At 48.5% G+C, this 27,785-nt stretch overlaps 1 protein-coding gene across 1 annotated transcript in view; it reads right to left on the reverse strand.

Annotated features, from left to right (window-relative positions):
* Positions 1-27,785, reverse strand: part of PPP1R18 (protein phosphatase 1 regulatory subunit 18) — a 97,295-nt gene that overhangs the window by 11,151 nt on the left and 58,359 nt on the right. Inside the window, exon 2 of the mRNA XM_078641710.1 lies at positions 3,429-3,642. Coding sequence (XP_078497836.1) covers positions 3,429-3,642 — 214 coding nt within the window. The remainder of the gene's footprint in view (positions 1-3,428; positions 3,643-27,785) is intronic.

Here is a 27,785-nt window from a genome sequence, read left to right on the forward strand (position 1 = left end):
GTGTACACTCACAGTGCTCCCTCTTTCACTGAGTGTACACTCACAGTGCTCCCTCTTTCACTGAGTGTACACTCACAGTGCTCCCTCTTGTCATTGAGTGTACACTCACAGTGCTCCCTCTTTCACTGAGTGTACACTCACAGTGCTCCCTCTTTCACTGAGTGTACACTCACAGTGCTCCCTCTTGTCATTGAGTGTACACTCACAGCACTCCCTCTTTCACTGAGTGTACACTCACAGTGCTCCCTCTTTCACTGAGTGTACACTCACAGTGCTCCCTCTTTCACTGAGTGTAAACTCACAGCGCTCCCTCTTGTCACTGAGTGTACACTCACAGTGCTCCCTCTTGTCACTGAGTGTACACTCACAGTGCTTTCTCTTGTCACTGAGTGTACACTCACAGTGCTCCCTCTTGTCATTGAGTGTACACTCACAGTGCTCCCTCTTTCACTGAGTGTACACTCACAGTGCTCCCTCTTGTCATTGAGTGTACAGGGCTCCCTCTTTCACTGAGTGTACACTCACAGTGCTCCCTCTTTCACTGAGTGTACACTCACAGTGCTCCCTCTTTCACTGAGTGTACACTCACAGTGCTCCCTCTTGTCATTGAGTGTACACTCACAGTGCTCCCTCTTTCACTGAGTGTACACTCACAGTGCTCCCTCTTTCACTGAGTGTACACTCACAGTGCTCCCTCTTGTCACTGAGTGTACAATCACAGTGCGTTCTCTTGTCACTGAGTGTACACTCACAGTGCTGCCTCTTGTCACTGAGTGTACACTCACAGTGCTCTCTCTTGTCATTGAGCGCGCTCCCACAGTACTCAGTCCTGTTATTCCGTGTGCAACAGATGTGCCCTCATAGTGCACCCGCTTGTCACAGAATGTGCACCCATGGTGCTCCCTCATCACATTGTGCACTCACCATGCTCCCCCTTGTCACTGAGTGTACACTCACAGTGTTTCCTCTTGTCACTGAGTGTGCACTCATTGGGCTCTCTTGTCGTTGAGTGTGCACTCACCATGGTCCCCCCTATTCAAGGAGAGTACTCTCATTGTACCCCCCCCCCCACCCCGGTCACTGAGTGTGCACTCACAGTGAGCCCCTCTTGTCATGGAGTGTTCACTCATGGTACATCCACTTGTCACTATGGGTGCACTCATGGTACGTCCACTTGTCACTGAGTGTGCACTCACTGTGCTTCCTCTTGTCACTGAGTGTGCACTCACTGTGCTTTATCTTGTCACTGAGTTTGCACTCACAACGCCCCCCCCCCCTTGTGACTGAGTGCTACTGCACCAAGGACCTGCTCCACAGCTACTACTGCGCAGGTACACTACGATTTCATGTGGCTTGTCTTGTTTGTTTGTGACTTCAGGTCGTACACTGCAACACTTGTTCTTCCAGTGTCGGCACAAGAGGCTAGTACTGGATATGGTTTGGTACATGGGACACCAGTTTTGGGTGAACTGATGGGGGCTTTCGGTGATTCTCCTACTAGGCACCCCACTTGTGTAGATTTGGCATTTTTGTCTGGTCCTGATGAAGAGCCATTGATCCTGCACAGGCCAAAAGTAGGCAAGAAACATGTCGGCCATCCCCCAGTGACCTCCGGGGACATTATTTTATGAGGGGACTTCACTGTTTTGACTCTTCACAAAGGCCCCTTTAATATGAAGGCTTTGGGGTCCACTGGCTAATTTAAATCTTTCTTCACACTTTCAGCCAATCTACCTGCACAGATCCCTCTGCGCACAAAACTCTGAGGGTTTGAGTCTGATGTTCTAGACTCACTGGGTAATCAAAAGCTATTTGCAGGGCTGGTCGGCCATTGCAGCGCCCGCCTGACGAGGAGCACAGCCCAATGATGAAGCATGCCACAAACTGGCGGGTGAGCGGTTTACTACCCTTCTTCAGCAGTTGTATGATGTGAAACATATTCCCAGAGTAAACTCTGTGAATCCTAAAAAGGACCTTACTTATAGCATAAACCATTTCCCTTTTTGGGGTGATAACTAATTTTGTGTCCCAAATATGTTATTGTGTTTTCAGCAAACCTGTATTTGGTTTCCTCTGCCATCAAACTATACCGTTCCAAAGTTTTGACTACCTCACACAACTCTAAGTCATGTTCTCTTTTGTCTTTTATCATTATCAAGATGCCATCTTGAAAAAAGATAAAATTTTTCCTGCCCTGGAACAGCTTAGACATCAGATGTTGGAAAATGGCAGCAGCCGAGGCTCACCCGAATTGTAAGCTTTTGAATTGGAAGCACTCTATGGGGGTAATAAATGCAGTGAGATGTTTACTTCTATAGTGTAGTGGCACTTGGTGGTAGGCTGAGGTGAGGTCTATTGTGGAGAACCACCTCATCCCCTTTATTAATAATAAATGTTGATCAATTCGGGCTAAGGGAAACATATCCACAAAAATGCTCCTGTTTAACTCTCTCAGATCCACACACAGGCGGATGCGACCATTAGCTTTCCCTGCCACAACCAGGGGAGCTACTCAATCTGACGATTCTACCTGCTGAATCACCCCAATATCAACTAACTTGTACAGCTCTTTAACCACTTTCTTTTTCACACTCAAAGAAATGTTCCTTACTTTGTGTATTCATGGATGTGCGTCTTTTTTTAAAACAATTTTGAGGTTGAATCCCTTAAGTTCACCCACTTTGCCTGCAAACATATTGGGAAATGTGTTAACTACCTCAATTCTCTCCCTTTTGTCATCACTTACAATTAATACTGGGTCTCACCTGTTGGGATCACGAAAAATGCCCAAATATCCTTGATCCCACCATCCCAGAACACATGGAACAGATACTGCCACATAAAATTTACATTCCACCTTTCTACCTTTGAACTCGAACAGCAATGTGCAGGAATCCAGGAGATTTATGGGTTCCCCAGTGAAACTGTGGATGAATATTTAGAACCTAATTTATTGTAAAATAAGCTTGTCCAAGTATCTTTGTTGATTATAGTATATGGTGCCCCAGAATCACTCACCAATGCTACTCAAACTCCCCCAGCTACCATTTCACAAATGGGTTTTTCCCCTGCCACGGGCAAGGCTGGAACCGGCTATTCCTGCAAACGCACTTCTAAACAAGGATTGTCCTACATTCTCTCTGTGACCTCATAACGCTCCATGACCTCACAACATTCTATATGCAAGCATCTGACCTCATACAACTCTGCGGTCAAGCATATCACAAAACTGGACACGGGCTCCTCACCCCATTACAGACCTGTGCTCCCTTCACCTGTCGGACACGGGCCACTCACCCCTTACAGACATGTGCTCCCTCCACCTGTTGGACACGGGCCCCTCGACTCCCTCCACATGTCGGACACAGGCCCTCAGGTGGTTCTAGCCTCTCTTTGTTGACCCCTGACTCCCAACCCCCATCACTCACCCACGATGAGCGGCTTCGTCCTCATGATGTGCCCCACGCTGCCCGACCCGGCCAAGCCGTTCTGAGGGACCTCTTCTTCCTCCTCGTCGTCGTTCTGGGTGTTGGGGGGCTGGGCCTCAGTCTCCTCAGGGGGGCCAAACTCTTCCAGGAGGGACTCTTCCGAGGGGTATTCGAAGATCCGCTCGAGGTCACTCTCACTGAAGGAGAGCTCCATCTGTGAAAAGAAGCGAGCCAGGGTCAGATCAACTAGAACACACCAGGGCTATTCCAGAACACAGCAGTGCCAGTCTAGAACACATCAACACCAGGCTAGAACACAACAACACCAGTCTAGAACACAGCAGTGCCAGTCTAGAACACATTAAACACCAGTCTAGAACACAGCAGTGTCAGTCTAGAACACAGCAACACCAGTCTAAAATACTGCAGCACATAACACAGCAACAGCAGAACCAGCCCAGAACACAGCAGCGACAGTCTAGAACACAGCAGCGCAGGTCCAGAACACAGTAGCCCAGAACACAGCTTTCCAAGTCTAAAACTGAGCCCAGAACATGGCAGCCCAGCCCAGAATACAGCAGCACAGAACACAGCTTCACATGTGCAAACCTTAGCAGCATCAGTCAAGAACACCACAGCGCTAATCTGGTTACATCACTACACAAAACCAGTCTTGATGACAGAAGGACTGAGTCAAGATACTGTGACGTTATCATGTAACCCCAGCCTGAAGCTACAACGCTTTCCCTCATGTTAGGAAAAGGCCTACCATCAAAGATCTCGTTTTTGGAGCTAATTCTGGGAAATACAAACATATAAAAGTGTTGTCTGGTAGCCTGAATCTTACACAGATGTATTATGGAATATGACCCGCCTTTGAGGCAGTGTAAGTCCCTGTTGCCTTCGGGTTCCCATCGCCAAAAGCGCTCTGAGGTTCTCACATGTAGGTTTGCAGCATGTTACAAAAACCTAGATAAATACTGTATTTTATTTTCTCTGGTAGTCTTTTTTTTAAGAAAAATGTAATAGTGGTTATTATCACCTTAGGTATTAGGCGAATCATGGTTACCTTCTTGGAATGCAATGATAAGATAAATGTGTGTCCCAAACTGTAAAGTTACTAACCGGTTACTGTCACCACTTACTTGCGTAATAAAAATGAATACATAACAAAACAGAAAGAGTAAATGGCTCCAAACAGTGGAGTCAGACACCTGGTACAAGGGTTCTAGAAGTACCCCACTGATGTCTCTGCAAGGGTCTGAAGGCAATGAAGATTCAATCTAGAAAGTTCCAGACAGTGTCTTCCACACTCCAAGATCTTGACTCACCTCCCACCTTTGGTAAAATAGGGATCCTCTAAGATCATAAATTGTATTTACATCAAAAGATCATCAGATGAAAACAAAGCAATTCATTATTTTCTACAGAGATAATCACCAATTAAGCTTTTTTGCATACTCTGCAGCCATCAAATCCTCCGAAACGTGTCTTTTTTCCATCCACACACCATCTTGCGCTCTCCCCACACTTGCCTACTCTGCTGAAATCCCACAGCCTTCCATCCTGGATCTTAAACGACCTGCGATGATTCACCTACTTTCATTGGATGTGCACATTTTGAGGGTGGAAAAAAACACCTTAGAGAGCCTTTATCACAAGTTTATCACTAGCACTAATCTTATTCTAACCTACAGTTTTTCTCCTATAAAACTATGCTTCATTCTCACTTCAACTCTTTCTTTCTCCACTCACCCTGTGGACTTTGATCACATTCCCCTTGTTCCAACACATCTACCCTGAAGATAGAAAGGTATTGAGTATCATTCCTCTAAAAAGATCAGAAGAAGATTTCCCTGTTGAACAGTGCTGGGTTATTCTCTATGCCCACAGCTCGTTAAGTACTTGTCTCCTACAATACAAGTTATTACTCTTCCACAACTGAAAACTTTATTCAGTCCCTCTGCAGCAATCCAAGGAGGCTGGTCTGACAGGACTACACTTGAGTGCATGACAAATAAATACATTTGGTTTGTATTCTCTACTGTCTGACCGCATCTTCATTTGTTTGAAAGGCTAAGAGGTGGTCGCGAGTGACCCGATTCGGATCACTCTCTTCAGTTGGTGCCCAAACAGGGACCCCATCTGGTGTGGCCCTACCTCGCCCACAGACGGGTGATGAGGTCGGGCCACTTGGGGTCGGACGGGCAGACCGGAGATCCCGGCACGAGAGAATCTGATACTCGCAGCTGCAGCGTCTGTCCGACCGGGCGGTGCCTCTCCTAGTGGTCATCCCAGCTGGGGTCTTGAATGGCGAAACCCTTGGATCTGACCGTTTGGCTCGAACAGTCGGCAGTGGAGAATACATTTGTTTGGCTTGTGAGCACCAGGTGAGTTTGCTTTGGTTCTTTGCGGCTAGGGCGCCATTTTGGTTTGTGTTTGGTACGGTCTGAGGCTCAATCTCACTTTATTTGTATATTTTCTTCTCTTATGAACACTTTTGGCACGTAAAGAAGAATTTCTGTCTAACAATAAGAATTGATACCTTGCTGAAGTAATTATATCTAAATCAAAACCTCTCATTGTAAATCTCTGTTCCATATCCTATACGCTTTTTGGAAATTCACTATCGCCACTGCAATTGCGCCTTGCTGTAACCATCTTGCCATAAGGTAAAACATTAATTTGACATTTTGAATGCGGGCTTGTGGCTTGTAACAGCCCATTATAAGAGGTGGTTTTCCGAAACATCCTACTATGAATCTTATTGCCTTTAATGTATATTACAACTTCTAAGAACACTATATGCTCATAAATTTATTGATAGGTAAGAGACATATTAAGATAATTCTCATTAAGATATTCAGAAAAACTCAAGTTCAAGTTTATCACCTGTCCGATTCATAAAACAGTGATCAATAAACTTCCTCCAATAGTGTATAAGATGTATCCACATAAAACCGTGAGGACCCCAGATTTGCCCTTCCTCAAACCAACCCATAAATAAATGGGCATAGGAAGGAGACAACCTGTAGCCCATTGCGGTACTCTGTAATTGTCTAAGCCATTCATCACTGAACAAGAAGATATTATACTCGAGCATCAGAGTTACCACCGAAATTGACATATCATTATGAATGATCCAACAGATCTATAGATCATGGGCCAAATTTTCGCATTTTCAATTTGCGCCGGGTGCACCTTTTAAAAAGTGCGTTGTGTGCAAACAATGAAAATGCGCCCTATTATAATGAATGCACTTCCCCAGGGTAGCAGCGAACTATGTGACATACGGAGTGGCTGCTTTACAGCCGCTGTGTGTTTTCACAGGGCAGGCGGCAACCCGCCAGCACTTTTGAAGGGTATTAGAGTTCTCCTTGCAGGTGAGTGCAGTCAAGAGTGCATTCACTGACTCACCTGTCTGCAAGGGGGATGTCTGGGGGGGTCTGTAGGACCCCGTTTTCACTCTCCAGAGGGCCTCTCTCAGGGGGTGCACTCACAGTGCCCCACCTAGAAGGTGGCCCCCTGAGAGCTTCTTTGCCTCTGCGCCGACGTCTGTAATATGGAGCGGGAGCAGAGGCAAAGGAATTCCCTCATTTGCATAGGGCATGACCCAATGCAAACGAGGGAATGCCACCTGAAGGAAGAGCTGGCACTTTAAGTGAGCCAGGGCTATCGGTATTACTGAAGCATAAGCGTCTGCGCCCCCTTCTGTACTACCAAAGTGCCCCGGAGGCACGCAAAGCAGACGCAAACGCCTGTTGTGCTCCGAGGGCACTTACTGTAATAAGGCCCCTGGTGTCAAAAAGTATATCTCAATGCCGTAATACCATCATGAGTGATGTTTGTTTTACTGACACAATGTCAAGCGTAGCCATTATCATACCCGATTCCCACACTACATCACTCGGCAAATTCAAAATATGTTTTACATTTCTGATGTGAGATGGTAAATTCTCCGCATATGGTCGTATAAAAATGAGGGTGGGCGAAATTTTTTGTTCCGCTGGCGAAATATTGGTGACTGCCTGTTACTCCTGTAATGCAGCGTTACGGCCAGATTCCACCTACTGTCATGCGGTGGAATTTTTCTCATGCGCGCGTCAAAACAGTAAGTTGGCGAGCGCAAGCGAATGGGCATCCCGTAGTCCGAATATCTACTCCGGTGGCAGCAAAATCAACTTGAGTACCTGTGCCCGCTGGCATGCCCGTGCTGCCTTTTGTGCTGATTTTTTTTTGCGGAACACACTCCTGACCCTAAATGGCAGCACGAGCAGCGCAACATGTCTATTTCCGCCTATGGGCGGAGCTCTGTGGAATCCTGCAGAGTATTTTTGTAACTCTGCGGAACTTCGCTGAGCCAAATTCTGCAAATTGTGCCCACCTCTAAAAATAATATATAGAAACTCAGAAATGCGTTCTCTTGGTCCTCCACTTCCTGAAATGATAGGTCTACCAGGCAGAAAAAGCAGCGTTTAAAGATATGGGCACCGAGGACGATCGACAACTAGATAATGGTATTCGTCATCATGACGTAATCCTTCATTATGCCAATTTTTCAAATTACCATGAATTAATTTAGTGAATTCGAAAATAGGATTCGCACTTAATCTCTGATAACACAAGGGGGCACTCGGCTGACCATAGAGCCCGTTATCGTAATCAACTCGATCACCACAATGTTTCCTCCTTTATCTGCTTCTCTTATCATCAAGTTTTTTCTTCCTGCAGTTGGTTCTCCTAAAGTAAAAACATTTCTACACAATCTCTATCGATTTTTTGTTTTACTAATCTATTTATCCAAATTTGAGCAACAACCGTTATAGAAAAGCTGCAGATGGTTACTGCTGGTCAGTTGTGGCGCCCATCTAGGTTTTAGTTTTAACCCACTGTCAATGCTCACATTAGAACAAAGATCTCAATAATATTTTTTAAGTTTTAATCTACTAACAAGTGTAAACAAATCTATTTTCAAAGGCAAGTTATTACCAGTTTCTCCTGGACAGAAGCTTGTACCTTTTCTTAGGAGTGACCGAATCACCGAGTTCCTTATCCGAGAGTTGGTGATGGTGGTACCCTGGACCCTTGTGTCTTGCTCCAGGCCTTGTCGCAGGCCTCTCCTTGCCCCTGGGTGTACTCCTTCCTCTCTTCCCCCTAATTGACCCTTTTGATTCTCATAAGAAACTCCTTTAAAAACAAGCATTTGCAATGCAAGAGTTCTCGCACTGTAAATGTCAATAGCTTAAATTCTCGAAAATGTGAGAACTAATGATTTGCAAATATTGTTTGTTTCCAAGTGCCCCATGCTGCTTGCACTTCATAGAGGCCTCGCCCCTTTCTTTAGATGAGCTGCTTCTAAAGAAAGGGGCGTGGCCTCTATTAAGTGCAAGTGTGGCATGGGGTGCTTGGAAACAACCCACAAAAAAACTCTTTGTAAAGCAATCGGTGTTGCATTTGCCAGGGTTTAAGCTGTTGTCATTTCCAATGCCAATAGCTCAAACTCTCCTAAATGAGAGACCCGGCTGCTTGGAAAGTGAAAGTGCGCATGGCGCAATGAATGTTGCTGCAAAGCACGTCGTGCCGGCAGTAAGACAAAACTCACTAAAGAACGAGTGCTTACGGACTAAATAACACAGTCGGTGGAACAACAGAGGTAAAAGGGCCAGGAGCCATGGAAGGTTACAAATGAAGACGAGGCGGTACTAAGGAGGGACTAACAAGCCTATTTACAAATCAAATGCCAGCATTTACAAAGGACCAAGACAATTAAAAAGCCTTTAAAAAAAATGGGAGGAGAGTGGGCGGAGCTTCAAGTGGATACTATAATACAGCATGCCTCGCAGAGCAGCGCACGCGCTGCCCAGGCGCGACCTAAAAACAGGTAGTCCGGGTGTCTGGTCTGGACAGACCAATCAGAGTCAGTGTGAGAGCAGGTCACGTGTCAGGTCTGGACAGACCAATCAGAGTCAGTGTGAGAGCAGGTCACGTGTCAGGCCTGGACAGGCCGGTGAGAGCCAGTCACCAGTCAGGCCTGGTGAGGCTGGTGAGGGCAGGTCACCAGTCACGTCTGGGCAGGCCGGTGAGAGCCGGTCACGGGTCAGGCAGCCTCCTCCGTGGCCAGTCCTGGGCCTGTCCCAGTGTTAAGCAGCTGTTGTTTCCGCGCTGTTCATCCAATCACCAATTTGCGCCCCTCCCCCCACCAACCTGTCCCAGATAATCCCCCATTAACCACCAGCAAAGAGCATTAGTGAGCACGGGGGGGGGGGGGGGGGGGACTGGGCAGCGTCAAGAGGGCAGGAGAACTACAAGGGCTGTGGGAGAGCAGTGCATGCACCAGTGCGGTGGCTGTGGTAAAGTGCCTGGGTTATAATCCCGGCCACTGGATTGATGTGATTGTGTGGCCGCGACATTTTTCACATAATTATAGATTCGCTGCATTTGCCGCATAATCTGCAGATTTTCCCCCCAAAATGTGTTTTTGGCTCAAACAGTTCGAAAGTTACTAGAAGCGGAGTGAGGCCTCGCAAGGCTGGACTGGTCACCTCTCTGTTGCTATATTTGGGTCTTGACCTGGTACTAGGGTGGTGTGACCCATGCCCAGGCAGCGGGGACAAGTGTCACCATGACGATATAACGGAGTGTTACAACCAAGAGTGTGATGCGTGGCGTTGCATAATGTGGCCCTTTCCATCCGCATAACTCCAGTGCCCCGGTATCCTGGAGGTGGCAGCAGCAGGGAAGGGTCAGCGCCCCCCCCCCCCCCCCCCCCCCGCCCCCCGTGACCCCCACCCTTGGCCCTAAAGCCCCAGATGGCGCCTCCAGGCTCGTCGAGGCCTTAACCGGATTAGAGCCGGGCTGAGCTCTCGCGGCGGCGGCTCAACCCTAAAGTGAATTTACGGTGGGGAGGGGGAAGGGGGGGGGGAGAGGGGGGGGGTAGGGTAGAGGGGGACGGGTGGGTGGTGGTGGTGGGGGGGGGGTGAAGTGCCCCCGCCACAGAATATAGAAACATTATGCAGTTGCAAAGCTGCTGCTTATTATGCTGGATCCCGCCCCAAGCGCCGGACACACCGTGTGATCTTCGCACGAACCCTTGTCACCTGTGATGCTGATCAATTTCCCTTTTAATCCAAGCACCCCAACCTCCGAGGCCCCCCAACCTCCGAGGCCCCCAACCTCCGAGGCCCCCCAACCTCCGAGGCCCCCCAACCTCCGAGGCCCCCAAACCTCCGAGGCCCCCCAACCTCCGAGGCCCCCAAACTCAGAGTGACACAACCCCCGGGACACCCCTTGTACATTGACTCCAGACCGGGCCGGGTTCACAGCTCTAAAGAGCTGCACACAATGAATAATTCAATAGAAGATATATTTTCAGTGTTTCTGTAGAGATGCAGTTCTGTATTTATCTATAAAAAAACCTGTAAACATAGAACAAGCATTGGCATAGCCAATAGGTCTCGCCTTTGGGACCTTATAACTATTTAATTATGCAGCACACTGTCTTTGGTGAAAGAACATCAACTGATGCATGGATAAACACTTACAAGGTCCCAAAGGCGCGCCCTATTGGCTGTGCCAATGCTTGTTGCCCTAAACCTAATGAAAGAATGCTATCCCTGTATACTCTACTCGAGCCTGGAGGATGCTCCTGGGCCTCCACTCTACAAGCTCGGGCATCCTTTATTGAAGCCTAGTCACAGAAGGCTCACACATCCCTGCCCTCTGCCAGCAGGAGCAGTGACGTCACACCGCAGCCTGATGGGGGGGGCTGCACCCAGCTGTGTCTCCTACAGCTCAACACTCTCAAGGCAGCACGAGGCAACCAGTGTTCAAGGAAGCTCCCAATATCCCCTACAAGAGAAGAATGCTCGCCTCCACCAGCCCATCACCCACGCTGAAAGGTCCGTCTGCCTGAACCCTCTCTGGGCACACAACCCTAGACTCGAGGCACAAAACCCTAGACTCGAGGCACACAACCCTAGACTCGAAGCACACAACCCTAGACTCGAAGCACACAACCCTAGACTCGAGGCACACAACCCTAGACTCGAGGCACACAACCCTAGACTCGAGGCACACAACCCTAGACTCGAGGCACACAACCCTAGACTCGAGGCACACAACCCTAGACTCGAGGCACACAACCCTAGACTGACAAACCCAAGCACCATAAAAAACAACCTGCTCAGCTGGCAAAAAACACTTTTACACATAGAAATTTTAAAATAGAGTTTCATTTTCTTAATGCAACAAACTGGGAAGTACATGTGAATATAAGTAATCAGTGCTGACGTGGGTGGAAATATATAGATACATATATATTTATTGCAGCTCTTAAAACCAAACGAGTAATTTATACAATACCCCAAATCAATCACATTGTCCCACTATATTTCGCATTTGGTGATGCAGTGCACGCAACAAAATTCGCTATATTTATTTATATATTTACTTAACTGTTAAACTCTGTAATCCATACATTACTACCCCCCACCCTGGCCCTCCCCCTCCCCACGTCACCGCCCGGCCGGTACTCTTACTACCGGCCGCGGCTGAGTATTGATCACCCTAAAGAAACCTCTGTAGGAGTTTCACGTCAGGAATAATATTACGAACGTTAGATGTATTTGCATCCTCAAATAATGACAACAAATTGTAGCTCAGTGGGATTCCGACTGACGTCATCAAGTGTCCTGCAGAAGAATCCCTGGATCCATGTTCGAAAGAAAATATTTCAACAATTCTCTTGATATCGCACTTGACCACTAGATGGCGAAATAATACAGCGCATGGAATTTGAAACAGCTTTAAGCTACAAAACAGATCCATTTCATGTTGGAGCTTAAAAAGGGTCCTGCACAATTCTAACTGTTTAATTATCGAGGCTTCTTGGCCCATGAAAAGTGACATTTTCGCGAGGGCCAAAGACATGCAGCATGAGTTAGACAGGAAGGATCCTCTCCAGAGGGCACGTGCCTGCAGCTCTCATCTGCCTACTCTCCAAGACCTGTTGTGTGCAATTATAATACTCCTACTCTGGATCGAATATTGATTATTTTCTGGCTATATTTAACATTCATTATTTTGTTCCTCGAATTGTTTTGTTTGTTTAGATTGTTAAGGAAGGCATTTTGTCTCATATAGTACATATATGTGATTATGTTTGTGCACAGTGTAACATACCTTAGCTGTCTCAACTGAATACAAAATTATTATTATTTAAATTAAAATATTGTGTAAAAAAATGTTTTTATGAATTTCAGGTTTTGTGTGGCTATTTATGATGAAGGCGTGTTTTACGCCGAAAGGCGCGAAGGCTTATTGTCCAACTGCCACATTGTTGTATTTTAACGCTGTATTTTTAATCTAGTGAGCCTACATATTAAGTATAGGTTTACATTTATTTTGACTGTGTTAATAAAAATGGTGGTTTTATTTTACTAATGTAATGATTTGATTACAATCTTGAATATTCATTATTAAATTTCTATATATCTTTAGAGTTTGGTCGTTTCACTGTCTTTAATTTTGTTATATCTAAAATGAGGATTGTCATTTACATTTTATTGCCTAGGAATTATTTTTTTATTGTAGATCACCCTCTCCTAGGAATTGTTATTCTTGATTTAACAGGGGGTCCCTGTCACTCACATAATCTTCGGGTGAATGGCAATATGATTCAGAATGATACATGGCGACTTCACCTGGGGTTTTAGAGGCATGAAGAAAGGAAATCACAAGGTAACCTTGGGCAAACAACGCAGACACTAAGGCAAGTTTCTCGTCTTAACGGGCCATGATTATAACAAGCACGCAGGTGGTGCGGGCCCGCGCGGCACATCGAGCAATCTGTTTTCAATTATTACGCCCGTGTCTGGGCGCGTGTCAGGGGGTCCCTACCTGCCACGAGTCTGAAGCTGACCAATGTCCCTCTTCCTTTCCGCCTCGGCGAGTGCAGGACGACCACGCCCCCTCTACGGCCGCCTGGGTTTACCCGGAAGCGAGAACAACGTCTACGACGTCATCCCCGGATAGCCAATCAGTGACCTCGACGGCGCTGATAACGCGAGAGCTGGAGCGGAACAGGGCGAACGCAGGAACAGAGGAGGAAGCGTCTGAGGAGTTCGCCGTTGCACGGGAGGATACCGGAGCTGGATTGCCGTCCTCGCAGACCGGAGTAGGACCAGCCAGCAGGTCGCCGCAGGACAAGCCAGAAGGCCAAAGGAACCACGCTCCGCCCAGCCACACTTCAACAGGAGAAGTGTGGCTCCGCAAGGTACGGGCACGCATACGGGGAGGGAGTGAGTAGAGGGCGGCTGGGTGGTCATGGGACGGGAGTGCCTCTGAAAGCGCTACCACTTTCACGGATAGAAAAGAGAACCGAACGGTGGTGGTCCCTGGTGATCCCCTTCACGTCCTTTCCCCCTCCTCATTCATATGATTGTTATCGGTCACGCCAGTAACCCGGCGTATTCTTTCTTTCTTTCTGTTTTTGGGGAAACGTCTCTGCAAGTAAGAAGACCTTCCGCTGGACCCAACCCGGGAGTTAGATAAAGGAAGAAGAAAGGAACCACAGATAGACTTTCTTTTTGTTGTCAGCCCTATGAGACTTTTGGTTATTGTCAGCCCTGTGAGACTGTACCAATAAACCCCCAACTATCGCACAGTACATTCGGTTTGACTTTGCCTCATTCCTCCTACGACGTATCACCCCCTACCCCACGACAATCTTTACAGCGTGATAATTGAAAACAGATGTGGCCTGTGCGGGTAACCGCAAGCAATAGGCCGTGGGCGGAGCACAGGTGGGACATGTACCCGCCTTTGCCCAATTGCGAGCTCTCTTTCTTAGAAAGACACACGCAAAGCCCAATAGCCTGGCAGAAAAACAAAGGCACACGCACGAGCGTGTGGTGAGCTTTCTGAAGCCCATTACTAGAAGTCTTGCAAGCAGCGCATGTGTGCTGCTCTAGGCTCGACCTAAAAATGTGAGGCATAATTCTAATGTAGGTGGGTGTCTGTCAGGTGGTGAAGGTGAGAGAGAGGTCACTCAAGTGACACAAAGAAGCTGCACCCATAGGCTCAGAGCAGGGACAGCATCCTTCCAAGCAGGCGCTCCCCACAGTGCAGAGAGCGGCCTGAATATGGCTATAAAGAACTATATCAATGCTACACTAGAGCGGCAGTGCAAGCTTCGTACAGAAACACACTTAATGCTACAGCACAAACAGGAGCAGTGCAAGCTTCCCACAGAAACATAATTAATGCTACAGTACAGACAGCAGAGCAAGCTTCTCACGCAAACATCCTTAGAGCTACAGTACAGACAGCAGTGCAAGCTTCCCATGCAAACATACATAAAGCTATAGCACAGACTGTGACAGTGCAAGCTTCCCTCACATGCATGCACACTTTTACAGGAAGTGGTACTTGAGCAGCACTGAGCTCTCATACATACGGACCTCATGAGTCAACCACAGGCGCGAGGAGTGCAAGCTTCCTTTCTATGCATGCACACATTTACAATTCAATTCAATAATCTTTATTTCGTTGCAGTTGCATCATAAAAGATATACAAAATACATAATATACATGACCACATTATTATCGACAGATGTACAAAAAAAGATACAGTCAAGAAAAGTGCTGGTGCATAACCAAATAATTACCGTAACCCTACACAGATAAATCGTGAGTTGGGGCTTGAAACACACTTCAATAAATATAGTTAAAAAGATTATTAAAATATTTACAATGTTAAAAAAAGCATTAAATTGAATTATAACAGCCAGTTAACAATTCTCGCTAAATACGCTTAAAATGGCAGAGACAATTTTTGTCTAATGAATTTTACAGCCAAGAGAAATCTACTAATGCCAAACACAATTACTTGACTAGTGTCCGTAATCAATATTCTACCAGCTTCCTTATGCGAAGTTGATCTGATATTACGGCACAATGGCACTATCCATTTCCTTCTTGTTTCTACATAACTTGAACAAAAAAATAGAATGTGAAAAATGTCTTCTCTTACATTATTTGTGCATAAAGTGCATTTATCGTTACTAATTTTCCCCCATTTTGTCTCGGTTTCTCGAGTTCTTAGTATGCCATACCTATATTTTAGATACAAGGTTTTCGCCAATGGTGGCTGAATCTCATCAAGAAACATTTCAAACTGGGCCACATTTTTTACCATTAAACATTTTTAGGTCTCGCCTGTCGATGCGCATGCGCATCGAGCTTGCGAGCCTATTGCGGCTTAAACAACTTTTAACTAAGCAGCAAGGAATCGTGGCGATTCCTTGCAGTGCCCGTGACTTTTAAGCTCAATGCGCATGTGCATTGAGCTTAAAAGCGCGTGCACAGCCGCAATCACCGTCAGCCGCATTCCTCCGACACCTTTTGAAGTGAAGCTTAGCTTCACTTCAAAGGCCCGGCTTCTTAACACCCACATGCCGCTCTCCCCGCTCCGCCCCCTCCCCTGCCCGCCTTGTGCATTTCTCCTACACCCCCTCCCCACAGCAATGCCCTCCGTCTGTTGTACAATCCACATGCCGCTCTCCCCGCTCCGCCCCCTCCCCTGAGTCATCCTGCCTGCCCAGACTTCTCCTCCCCCCTAATTACATCCCGCTTTCACTTGAAAGGGACCGCCAATGCTTGTTCACATAATGATGGATTGGTCGCATTTTCCCTATAACCTGCAGATTTTTAACAAAAAACGTTGTTTTTATCTCAAACGGATTATAAGTTTTAAATTAATAGTTTAATTAATTTACTATTCTACAAAACGTGGTGCATAATTTAGTAAGCGGTGTCACATAATTTGGCCCCTCTGTCGGATGATATAAGTGGCTTCATTTCGCTAAATGCTCGTTTCTGACTTGGCTATTTTCCACTGATCACCAATTCATGGCCCAAGCTTGGTCGGCTTAGTTTGCAATACTTCCAGAGTAAGTTATTGAGTGCTATGAAATTGGATAATAGTAACGCACGTGTAATTGGAAACGGCATTAGTGTGGTATCCAGCTCCACATAAAACCATCTCACTATGCACAGGCTTTTCATAAACTCCGTTCAAAATTGAATGGCATGGCATTTATGCGGCCTAACGCTGCCTGTGGTTCTAGGGGGTCCCCAGTGGGTTGCCTACGTGGGTCTGCGCTCAGTCAAGCCCATACAAAGTTGTCTATACATTGTGGGACCTAGGATGTCTAACCATCGTGGTTTTGTTGCATAACCTTTCTGTACTTTACCTTTTAAATAAATTATAGGGCTTCTTTTTTTTTTTTCTTTTACATACCAGTGTTTAGTCACCGAACCCATATTGAGCACATACGGTCCTTTTTGAATTCCAGTGTTAACGTTTTTAAATTTTCAAAATGAACTCCTCGGTCATGTATACTCGCGTCGTACTTGTGTATTAAATAATAGATTTGCTTGATGTTGTTATTGTATTTAGGCAACGTTACAAAGGTGGTAAACACGCATCGCAAATGTTCCTATAATAATGTCCTTCTCAACGAATGATAATACTGGATTCTGACAAAGATGATGTCATGAATTTAAACATGTAAGCATACCATTAAACAGTACTGGCATAAACGCAGTTATATTTATTTAAAGCAGTCGACGTGTAGCAGATGGCCAACGTACATTTTGGGTTCCATTTCCTTCATGAGTAGACATCCGTTTGGTGCACAGTATGTACCATGAGATTGGTGGGTCTGTTTTTTTTTTTTACTTGGGTGTCTGTTATTTCTGCAATGTATTGACGTCACATTTTGTTATGTAAATTGTCGTTACGGCAGATGAACTAGCCCCAGTATGATCACGGTTGTACATGTTTTCTTTTCAGCTCATGGTATGATTGCTGCATGGGGCGTTTTGTGAATTATTGATGAACGGATCCGTTTTCAGAACGTGTTTTGTTACAGTATTTGTAGCTCAAATGGGTTTCCTACCGATATTTGGATTAAAAGCGGTTTAATGTTAATTACTGGTATGCGAGAGCAGGAATAAACGCTTTATTCCTTTGTGTGCTTTCGTGATTTGGTTGTTTATAAGTACTTTTCTTAAACGTGCCTCACAATTTCACGTTTGCTGTTACCAGCCTGTTTTAATTAATAGGCCGTCTTGGAGGTGGATCATTCAATGTTGAAAATAGGTCTCGCAGTAGGAAAGTTGGAGCTATTGGTTTTGTAAATGACAAAGCCCTTTATGCTTTTAAAATGAAAACAAAAATAAAAGGCATTGTTATTTGCAATTGTAATAGCTACAACTTTCCTACTGCGAGACCTATTGGCAACGCCAGTGCTTGTTCAGTTATGGGGCCATGCGCTCCAACGTATACTGCGTCATGGCTCACAAGGGCCCAAAAAGAAAGTTTGACTATTTTCTTTGAGGACACGGTCAAAGATTCTGGCTGGCTCCAAAAATGGGATAAACCCAATTTTGTTAACCATGTTTTGACATGTTTAAACCAAGAAATCTTATTGCCAGTATCTAATTTCAAAACTTCAACCAGTCCATTTTTATATTCAATTAACTCAGGGGTAATCCACAACCTGACCCATAACAATAGCGGTCTTAATATTGCATGTAGATCGGTGCGTCGTATGTTCATATCGAGGAGTACGGGTAGTAATGGAGTGTTATTAGGAACCTTTAGTAATCCCCTTATGAACTTGTTCTCCAAGATTTCAAAGGTCTTTCTACACACTGGTCCCCAGAGTTCTGCCCCGTACAAAACTGCTGACTGGACCTTGCATCTAAAGAGCTCTAATGCTGGGGTAACTGCCTTATTTGCACATTTATTATGTCTTTTCAGTATCGGAAGACAGTTTTGTTTGAACACAATTTTTGATTTTTCTAATTGGGGTCTCCAATTTAATGATGAATCTAATAGTACCCCCAAATAAGTAAAACTTTGTTCATAATCAAGCTTTTCTCCATTCAGCGTTAGGTTTTTTTAAAAACTTTTATGAGGATTAAGAGCCATATATTTAGTCTTTTTTACATTAATTTCTAACCCTTTTGTGATACAATACTGTTGAAACCTATCTAGTAGGATCTGTAGGCCCCGTGGGGTTTGTGAAATGAGAATCGTGTCATCCGCAAAGAGGAGGGACGGAACTCGTTCCCCCCCCAGGCGAGGTGAGTCGTTGTCACAATTCTCCATATAAACTGCAATATCGTTGACAAAAAGGGAGAAGAGTGTAGGCGCCAGCACGCACCCTTGGCGCACTCCTCTCTTGATAGGGATTGCATCTGTGAGTTCACCATTTGGGCCCCATTTTACCCTAGCATAGTTATTCTGGTGTAATCCAATCACTAGTTTCAATAGGTCACCTGGGAACCTCTGCTTTTTCAGTGATTTCCACAGTAAATCACGAGGAATAAGGTCAAATGCTGCTCGTAAATCTATAAAGGTAACATATAAATTACCTCTGCGGATGATGACATATTTCCAATACAGGCAGCATAGCCTTAATACCTGATCGATGGTCCCTGTCTTTACCCTAAACCCTGCCTGATACTTAGATAAAACCGAGTTTTCCTCCAGCCACGTATTTACGCGGTTTAGAATGTGCCTGGCATACATTTTCTGTGTTATATCTAAAATACTGATGGGGCGATAGTTCGCTGGCTCACCTCTATCCCCCTTTTTAAAAACAGTGATAATTTCTGCCCCGTCCCTTGTATCAGGGATATGGTCACCAGCTGCGATGACATTAAACAAATGATTTAAGTAAGGTGCCCAGATCTCAGTATTATGCTTATAAAGATCACCAGGGATCTTATCCAGACCAGGGGCCTCCCCTTGCTTCACAGAAGCAATTGCTGTTTCAGTCTCTTGTATATCAAAGATTACCAATGGGTATTCCTCGTTCTCTACCTGGGTTAGTTTTTGATTTGGGTTTTCTGGGAGCTTTTCCTCTATAATTTGGGCTGCATATAATGATGTAAAGTGATCAACCCATGTAACTTTGTTTAAGAAAACCTCCCTCGAACCTTTGTCTGGTTTGTTCCCTTTGGCTACTAACTCCCAGAACTGCCTGTGATCTTTTGTTTTTGCAGCTAATAACCTACTGGACCATAAATCCTCATCCCAGGATGCTTTGGCTGCAGCTATTATCTTATTGTAGATTTTCCTTTTTGCTTTAGGTTCTACAGAGCCTTTACTTTTTACTGCATTAATCAGGTCGGTTTTGGCAGCTCGGCATTCCCTGTTAAACCAGGGTTTGCCTACAGGTTTTGCATTCACCAACCCGCTCCCTTTCTTAGGTTTTTTAGTGATAAGATCTAACAATTTTTTACAAAAGGAATTATGCAGTCCAATGAATTCACCAGGAGTACATTCATCCACATTATAAGATTCGAATGTATTCACAAATGTGGAATAAATGTTAGCCAACAGATCTTCTCTTTCAAGAATGTATGCCCATTTGACGGCCCTTCGATTATTGCTTAATACGACATTGTCGCAAGTTAACGGGGCTACTGGGCTAAGTATACCCTCAGTAACACCATGTTCATTCAACATACTAGACAAAAAACTCATTTCCAACGGAAAGTGATCGCTCTCAAAGCGTTCTCTAACCTTTAAGTCATTTGTACATGGCCACAAATTAAAAGAAATCGAAACATAATCTATCTTGCTCCTACAATTCCCCCTACTAAAGGTAAATGCTTTCGGGGAGTCTGATGGCATGCGCCCATTGCAAGCCCTTAAGCCATGGCCTGTGAGCAGCCTTGTGATCTGGAGGGCTAATGTGGTCCCAGGAACAGTTCCATTATTCACTACTGGTATCCCATTAGCAACATCCTCTTCCTCGTACAACTTAACCACCCCCACAATCGGCTCAAAGTTGCAATTCAGATCACCACATAAAACGGTACTTCCATCTTGATCTTTTACAGGAAGTGGGAGTGGCACGTGAGCGGCAGAGAGCTCTCAGAGCTGTGGAACTCATGAGGACGAACCAATGGGAAGGCTGTTGTGAGGCCGGGGCTAAGGAAAGGCCGCTGTGCAGATTTCGTTCTCTTTTTGAAACTCAGGAGCAGCCACATTGCTGTGGTGTCACCGGGGCTTTAAGTGGAAGATTTTTGAATATTATACACAAGCTATAGTTGCTGTTATTTATCTCATGCAACTAACAACCATTGACAAAGCCAATAGTCCTGACTTGTTGTAGGTATGATGTTACTTGTTGTCCACATATCTGGATGCAATGTCAGAAAGAGCAAAATACCAGTCGGGCGGCACTCTATGCTAAACACAGATTTTTGGCTTATGTGTTTTTAAGCCACGCCCTTAGTTACACTGGCCACGCCCCTGGAGAGACCCCCCCTCCCCAGTTGTTTCGCCTAACTTAAAGCCCTGGTCTGGTACATGGCCTCTCACTGGCCATACACACTCAAGTGAAGTCTCGCCCATGCCTTCCGTTGGCCTCTCGCTGCAGTGCAGTCTCGGTGCTGGCCTCTTACATTACAGACACGTCTGTCTCCCTCCCTGACGTCTCCCTGCCCCCCTCGCATCCCCGGAGTCGCCTTTCCCTGTCCCACCCGACCCTCCGCCGCCAGCCGCCCCGAGGAGACATTCCTGGGCTGAAGGCCTGCGTGGGAAGCTAGCGCCTGGAAGCGCGCCAGGGGCCTGACGTCACGGCCTGGGCGTGGCCCCTCAGGGCCCGCATCACTCATCTGACTCCCGCGCTGCCCCCGGCTGCCTGTGAGTCAGGCTCTGAAGCGCCTGGCAACGGGGAGGGCGCTGTGGGCGCTACATGCCAGCGGGTCCCGGCCGGGGAGGGGCAGAGACGTGTCCACACTGAGGCTCAGGAAGAGCACAGGCTCCCCCGCTTACACACAGAGCGCCTGGAAGCGGCTGGCAACAGGGTGGGCGCTACATGGGACGTGATCCCGGCCGGGGAAAGGGCAGAGACGTGCCCACACTGGGGCACCGGCGGCCACTGCGTACACACTGAGCGCCTAGAAGCGGCTGTTCCGAGGCAATGGGGGCGTTTTATGATTTTAAAAACACAAATCCAGGTCAAAATGTGTAGTTTATTGGCGCTCAATGAAAGCGCGCCGGCCCCCTGGTAAGGCGCTTTTTGTTTGGGTTCACACTGGTGGGGGCCGTGTCTCCCTGCCGCCGCCAGAGGTCAAACACGTCATCATGGCCACACCTTCAGCAGTGCCCGGAAGGGCTGGGGGTGGCCAGAGCGAGCTGCCCTCCTGCCCCAATGTTCACAGTGTGACTGTGGGCATGCCTTGGGAGGGGGCCCCAGCAGCCCCCGGGCAGGAGGCCTGCAGCAGGCGCCGCTTCAGGGCGCTTTTCAATGGTAACCCCCCCCTCCTAGGAGCCCTGCTCTGCTGAGAGGGTGAGCTCCAGTTTACCCCCCACTGGATAACAAGAGCACTGCTCACGCATCAGACCGGACCCCTGTCCCTTGGCCTCTCACGAACAGACAGGCCACGTGTAACAGGCACACACCAAGGTAACAACAGGACACAGTCTAAAGTTAACACTGTCACAACAGCAGCCGACACGTGTTTCGCCTTCGCCTGGGCCTTATCAGGGCTCTAAAGTCCAACCATGTCTGAAAGAAGCACAGGGGGGTCAAAGGGCGGTTCAAGGGGCGCCCTGAGGCCCGAGGCAGGGGATGGGGTAACAGCAGCACACACCAAACGCAATAACCAGATCACACACCGACCTCTTGTGCTCAGGGCCCGCTGTAGCGCTGTGACGCCCTGTGCTACAATGTTTGTTGCCCCCCCCCCCCACACGTCCACCTTCCCCAGGGACTCCCTCACCAGCGCCCTTTACCAGCGCCCCTCGCGTCTCAAGAACCCCTCACTCGCTGGGATGCAATTAATTCGGTTTATAGCGCCGCTCACCCCAGTGCAGGGTGTCAGAGCACTTTAAATCACACACACATTACACTGAGACAATCAATCACACGTGTGTAAATCAATGTATCGGAATGTTACATAACACAGGATTACAAGGCGTAGGAGTCACGTCATCCATGCTGGTAACCAGTATAGTTTGAGCACTTGGTCTGGAGACGCACAGACTCAGAATGTAAAACCTAACACCATGGTTGGGGGTTACATTTAATAATAATATTTGTGTTTTTTACGGTAATAAACCTATTTTGCAAGTTAGAATAATGAAAGGTTGGGGGGGAAGCATAACGCTCTAATAATATATACCTTGCAGTTCGCAGCAGCTCTTTGATGACAGTTCATAGCTCCCTGTTCTATATTAGGATTTTAACAAAAGGATCTCTCTGACAAAAGCACTGACCTCTTTAACTTATACGCACTCTCTGATCTGCACATGAATGTACTCTGCATCAGGCACATTAACCCACTGAGCTACTTTTGGTTGAGTCAAAACTTCCACTAAACAAAACTCCATCTCACTCCAGGAAGAAGATTAGTCACCGGAGTTAACTGGACATTTTTACTGTATGAACATTTCCAGGCGCAGGGAATGCAACAGCAGGTGCTTTTAAAACTATAACATAATTGCAAACACAGTGGCACCGGTCGCACCGCCCTAGAGCCGGCCCTGCTTGTGCGGTGAACCCTGGCTCCTATCATACAGCGCCCCCAGAAGTCAGCACCGGTGCAGTGGCACCGGTCGCACCGCCCTAGAGCCGGCCCTGCTTGTGCAGTGAACCCTGGCTCTGATCATACAGCGCCCCCAGAAGTCAGCCCCGGTGCAGTGGCACCGGTCGCACCGCCGTAGAGCCGGCCCTGCTTGTGCAGTGAACCCTGGCTCCTATCATACAGCGCCCCCAGACGTCAGCACCAGTGCAGTGGCACCGGTCGCACTGCCCTAGAGCCGGCCCTGCTTGGCAAGTGAACCCTGGCTACCTATCACACATCGCCCCAGAAGTCAGCACCGGTGCAGTGGCACCGGTCGCACCGCTCTAGAGCCGGCCCTGCTTGAGCATTGAACCCTGGCTCCTATCACACAGCGCCCCAGACGTCAGCACCTGTGCAGTGGCACCGGTCGCACTGCCCTAGAGCCGGCCCTGCTTGGCAAGTGAACCCTGGCTACCTATCACACATCGCCCCAGAAGTCAGCACCGGTGCAGTGGCACCGGTCGCACTGCCCTAGAGCCGGCCCTGCTTGGCAAGTGAACCCTGGCTACCTATCAAACATCGCCCCAGAAGTCAGCACCGGTGCAGTGGCACCGGTCGCACCGCCCTAGAGCCGGCCCTGCTTGAGCATTGAACCCTGGCTCCTATCACACAGCGCCCCAGAAGTCAGCACCGGTGCAGTGGCACCGGTCGTACCGCCCTAGAGCCGGCCCTGCTTGTGCGGTGAAGCCTGGCTCCTATCATACAGCGCCCCCAGAAGTCAGCACCGGTGCAGTGGCACCGGTCGCACCGCCCTAGAGCCGGCCCTGCTTGTGCAGTGAACCCTGGCTCCTATCATACAGCGCCCCCAGACGTCAGCACCGGTGCAGTGGCACCGGTCGCACCGCCTTAGAGCCGGCCCTGCTTGAGCATTGAACCCTGGCTCCTATCACACAGCGCCCCAGACGTCAGCACCGGTGCAGTGGCACCGGTCACACCGCCCTAGAGCCGGCCCTGATGGTGCGGTGAAGCCTGGCTCCTATCACACAGCGCCCCAGAAGTCAGCACCGGTGCAGTGGCACCGGTGCAGTGGCACCGGTCGCACCGCCCTAGACCCGGCCCTGCTTGTGCGGTGAACCCTGACTCCTATCATACAGCGCCCCAGAAGCCAGCACCGGTGCAGTGGCACCGGTCGCACCGCCCTAGAGCCGGCCCTGCTTGTGCGGTGAACCCTGGCTCCTATCACACAGCGCCCCAGAAGTCAGCATTGGTGCAGTGGCACCGGTCGCACCGCCCTAGAGCCGGCCCTTCTTGTGCGGTGAACCCTGCCTCCTATCACACAGCGCCCCAGAAGACAGCACAGGTGCAGTGGCACCGCACGCACCGCCCTAGAGCCGGCCCTGCTTGAGCGGTGAACCCTGGCTCCTATCACACAGCGCCCCAGAAGTCAGCACCGGTGCCGCACCGCCCTAGAACCGGCCCTTCTTGAGCGGTGAACCCTGGCTACCTATCACACAGCGCCCCAGACGCCAGCATTGGTGCAGGGGCACCGGTCGCACCACCCTAGAGCCGGCCCTGCTTGAGTATTGAACCCTGGCTCCTATCACACAGCGCCCCAGAAGTCAGCACCGGTGCAGTGGCACCGGACGCACCGCCCTAGAACCGGCCCTTCTTGAGCGGTGAACCCTGGCTACCTATCACACAGCGCCCCAGACGCCAGCATTGGTGCAGGGGCACCGGTCGCACCACCCTAGAGCCGGCCCTGCTTGAGTATTGAACCCTGGCTCCTATCACACAGCGCCCCAGAAGTCAGCACCGGTGCAGTGGCACCGGACGCACCGCCCTAGAACCGGCCCTTCTTGAGCGGTGAACCCTGGCTACCTATCACACAGCGCCCCAGACGCCAGCATTGGCGCAGTGGCACCGGTCGCACCGCCCTAGAGCCGGCCCTGCTTCTGCAGTGAACCCTGGCTCCTATCACACAGCGCCGCTGTCACGTGAAGTAGTGGTCCCTGGTCAGCTATGCTGAGAAGAGCGCCCCCAAGAGAAACAAGCATTGGTATATTCAAACGGTCCCGCCCTTGGGAGTCATAGGCTATGCCAATGTTTCAAACATACAGTATGGCCTGGCTAAAAAAGGAAAAAAAGCCTATGACGTGGCCACCCATGTCATTTGTAAGTACACGCCTACAAAATGTTGCAAGTTGTTTTTTCTTTTTGTTTACTGATCCGAGTTGGACTGGTATACAAAAAGAAAAAAAACAAGTGGTATAAGCAACACAAAGGAGGGGCAAGCAGCCCAGGGAGTGGGCACAAACAAAATGGCGACAGGCAGAAGCCACGCAGGAGCGGGGAGGGGGCAAGCAACATGGAAGACGGGGTGGGGGAAAACCACCCCTTCGTGGGTGGGGCGAAGCAAAGAGAGCGACATGGAGCAGGGAGGAAAGTAAATACCAAGGGGGCAACGTGAAGCGAAGGAAGGAAAGCCCAGACAAGCTAACAAATAAGAAGCAAGCATATCAGAGTGACTGTACAGCCAACCAATGATAATTAATGGGCGGGCTCTCAATTCAATTCAATTCAGTTGATTTATATAGCGCGCTACATACCCAGAGGGTCTCAAGGCGCTTGAGGAAGGGTGGGGAATTACTTGTCGAATATCCATGGTTTAAGTTGCTTTCTGAATTCTAGGTGGTTCTGAGTGAGGCGAAGGTGAATGGGAAGTGAGTTCCATGTTTTAGCCGCCAGGTAGGAGAAGGATCTTCCTCCCATGGTGGTTTTGTTGATTCGAGGTATAGCAGCAAGGGCTTGGTGGGAGGAGCGTAGCTGGCGGGGGGGGGTGTAGAAGGAAAGTCGTGTGTTGAGGCATTCGGGTCCAAGTTCGTAAAGTGCTTTGTGTGCGTGGGTGAGGAGGCGGAATGTTATCCTCTTATTGACGGGGAGGCAGTGGAGGATTTTCAGGTGACCGGAAATGTGGTCTTTACGCGGAATGTCTAGTATGAGTCTGGCTGATGCGTTCTGGATGCGTTGGAGTTTTTTCTGAAGTTTTGCGATAGTACCTGCGTAGAGGGTGTTTCCGTAGTCCAGGCGGCTTGTAACCAGTGCGTGAGTGACCGTTTTTCTAGTTTCTGTGGGGATCCAGCGAAATGTTTTTTTGAGCATGCGAAGAATGTTGAAGCAAGATGATGAAACGGTGTTGACTTGTCTGGTCATCGAGAGTGAGGAATCCAGAATGACTCCCAGGTTCCGTGTGTGGTCTGTTGGGATGGGTGCTTTTCCAAGGGACTCTGGCCACCACGAATCGTCCCAGGCGGAGGGGGAGGTACCTAAGATAAGGACTTCTGTTTTGTCGGAGTTCAGTTTCAGACGACTGAGCTTCATCCACTCGGCTACTTCTCTCATTCCTTTATGTAGGTTGGTTTTGGCGGTGTTCGGGTCTTTGGTGAGTGAGAGGATCAGTTGAGTGTCATCAGCGTAGGAGATGATGTTGAGGTTGTGTTGGCGTGCGATGGCCGCGAGGGGGCTCATGTATACGTTGAAGAGGGTGGGGCTGAGTGAGGATCCTTGGGGTACGCCGCAAATGACTTCAGTGGCCTCTGACTTGAATGGTGGAAGGCGGACTCTCTGGGTTCTTCCGGTGAGGAACGATGTGATCCATTCCAGTGCTTTTCCTTGGATTCCGATGTTTCTAAGGCGATGTAACAGGGTACTATGACAGACTGTGTCGAAGGCTGCGGAGAGGTCGAGGAGGATGAGGGCGACTGTGTCTCCATTGTCCAGTAGAGTTCGAATGTCGTCTGTTGCTGCGATGAGTGCGGTCTCAGTGCTGTGTTTGGCTCTAAGCTCACAGTAAGCAGACAATAGTCTCACAACAGATGGGGACGCTGCCTAGCAGGTGAGACCTAAAAAAAAGATCAGCGGTGCACATATCAGGGGAGTGCAGACTCAGTGGCATAGCATAGGTCCCCTCAGCCCCCGCAGTATTGGAGGGTGATCTCTACGGGCCCCCCTCAGCATAGTACCCTAGCCTGAGAGATCCTGCCTGAGTCCAGAGGGTGGTGGTCAGGGCACAAGTCCTAAAAAAAGAAGTGGGGGGACGCTGACGTCACAACAGGAAGTGACGTCACGAAAGAGAGGCCAAAGAGTGAATGTGTGGCTCCATTTGCTCCAGTTATCGAGCTTGCGGTAAAATAAGTGGGGGGACGCCGTCCACCCGCGTGGTACCCCGACTCGAGCCCTGGTGGTGGGGGACTTCTCTGTACCTCGCAGGGGCACCCCATCAAGTTTCATCACACCACTGTGCAGACTTTGCAGGAAGCAGATGGTGGGTATTCAGCCAATCAGGTGTAAGAGGAGGGGCCAGTGAGATGTGCAGCACGGACAGGAATAGTCCTGAGCACTCAAAGCAGGAAGGGAGGGTGAAGAGGGAGCAGTTTTAGTTCCTTCTTGAAGGCGGCTGGGGGGGGGGTGTGGAGGGCAGGAGGGCAGGAGGAAGTGAGCTCCAGACTTCAGACGCCCATACGGGGGCGCCTGTCTGTTGAAGGCCGGTACTTCCGGTGGCGGCCCGTCAGAGCTGTGGGGGTGTCCTACCCCCAGAGTGTTTCCATTTCTTGCCAGGGGGCGAGGGGTCGGAGTGGATGAGTTCATGAATAATGCGCGCTGTGCTGAGCAGGGAGGGGTGAACGCCTCCACTTTACAAAGCGCCTAGAAATTCTCAGCACACACAAGAGATTTAGATAGGATGAAAGGCGGAGCTAGTAAAAGCTC

The sequence above is a fragment of the Lissotriton helveticus genome, chromosome 5_1 (genome assembly GCF_964261635.1).
Source record: "Lissotriton helveticus chromosome 5_1, aLisHel1.1, whole genome shotgun sequence".
In the NCBI taxonomy this organism is placed as follows: domain Eukaryota; kingdom Metazoa; phylum Chordata; class Amphibia; order Caudata; family Salamandridae; genus Lissotriton; species Lissotriton helveticus.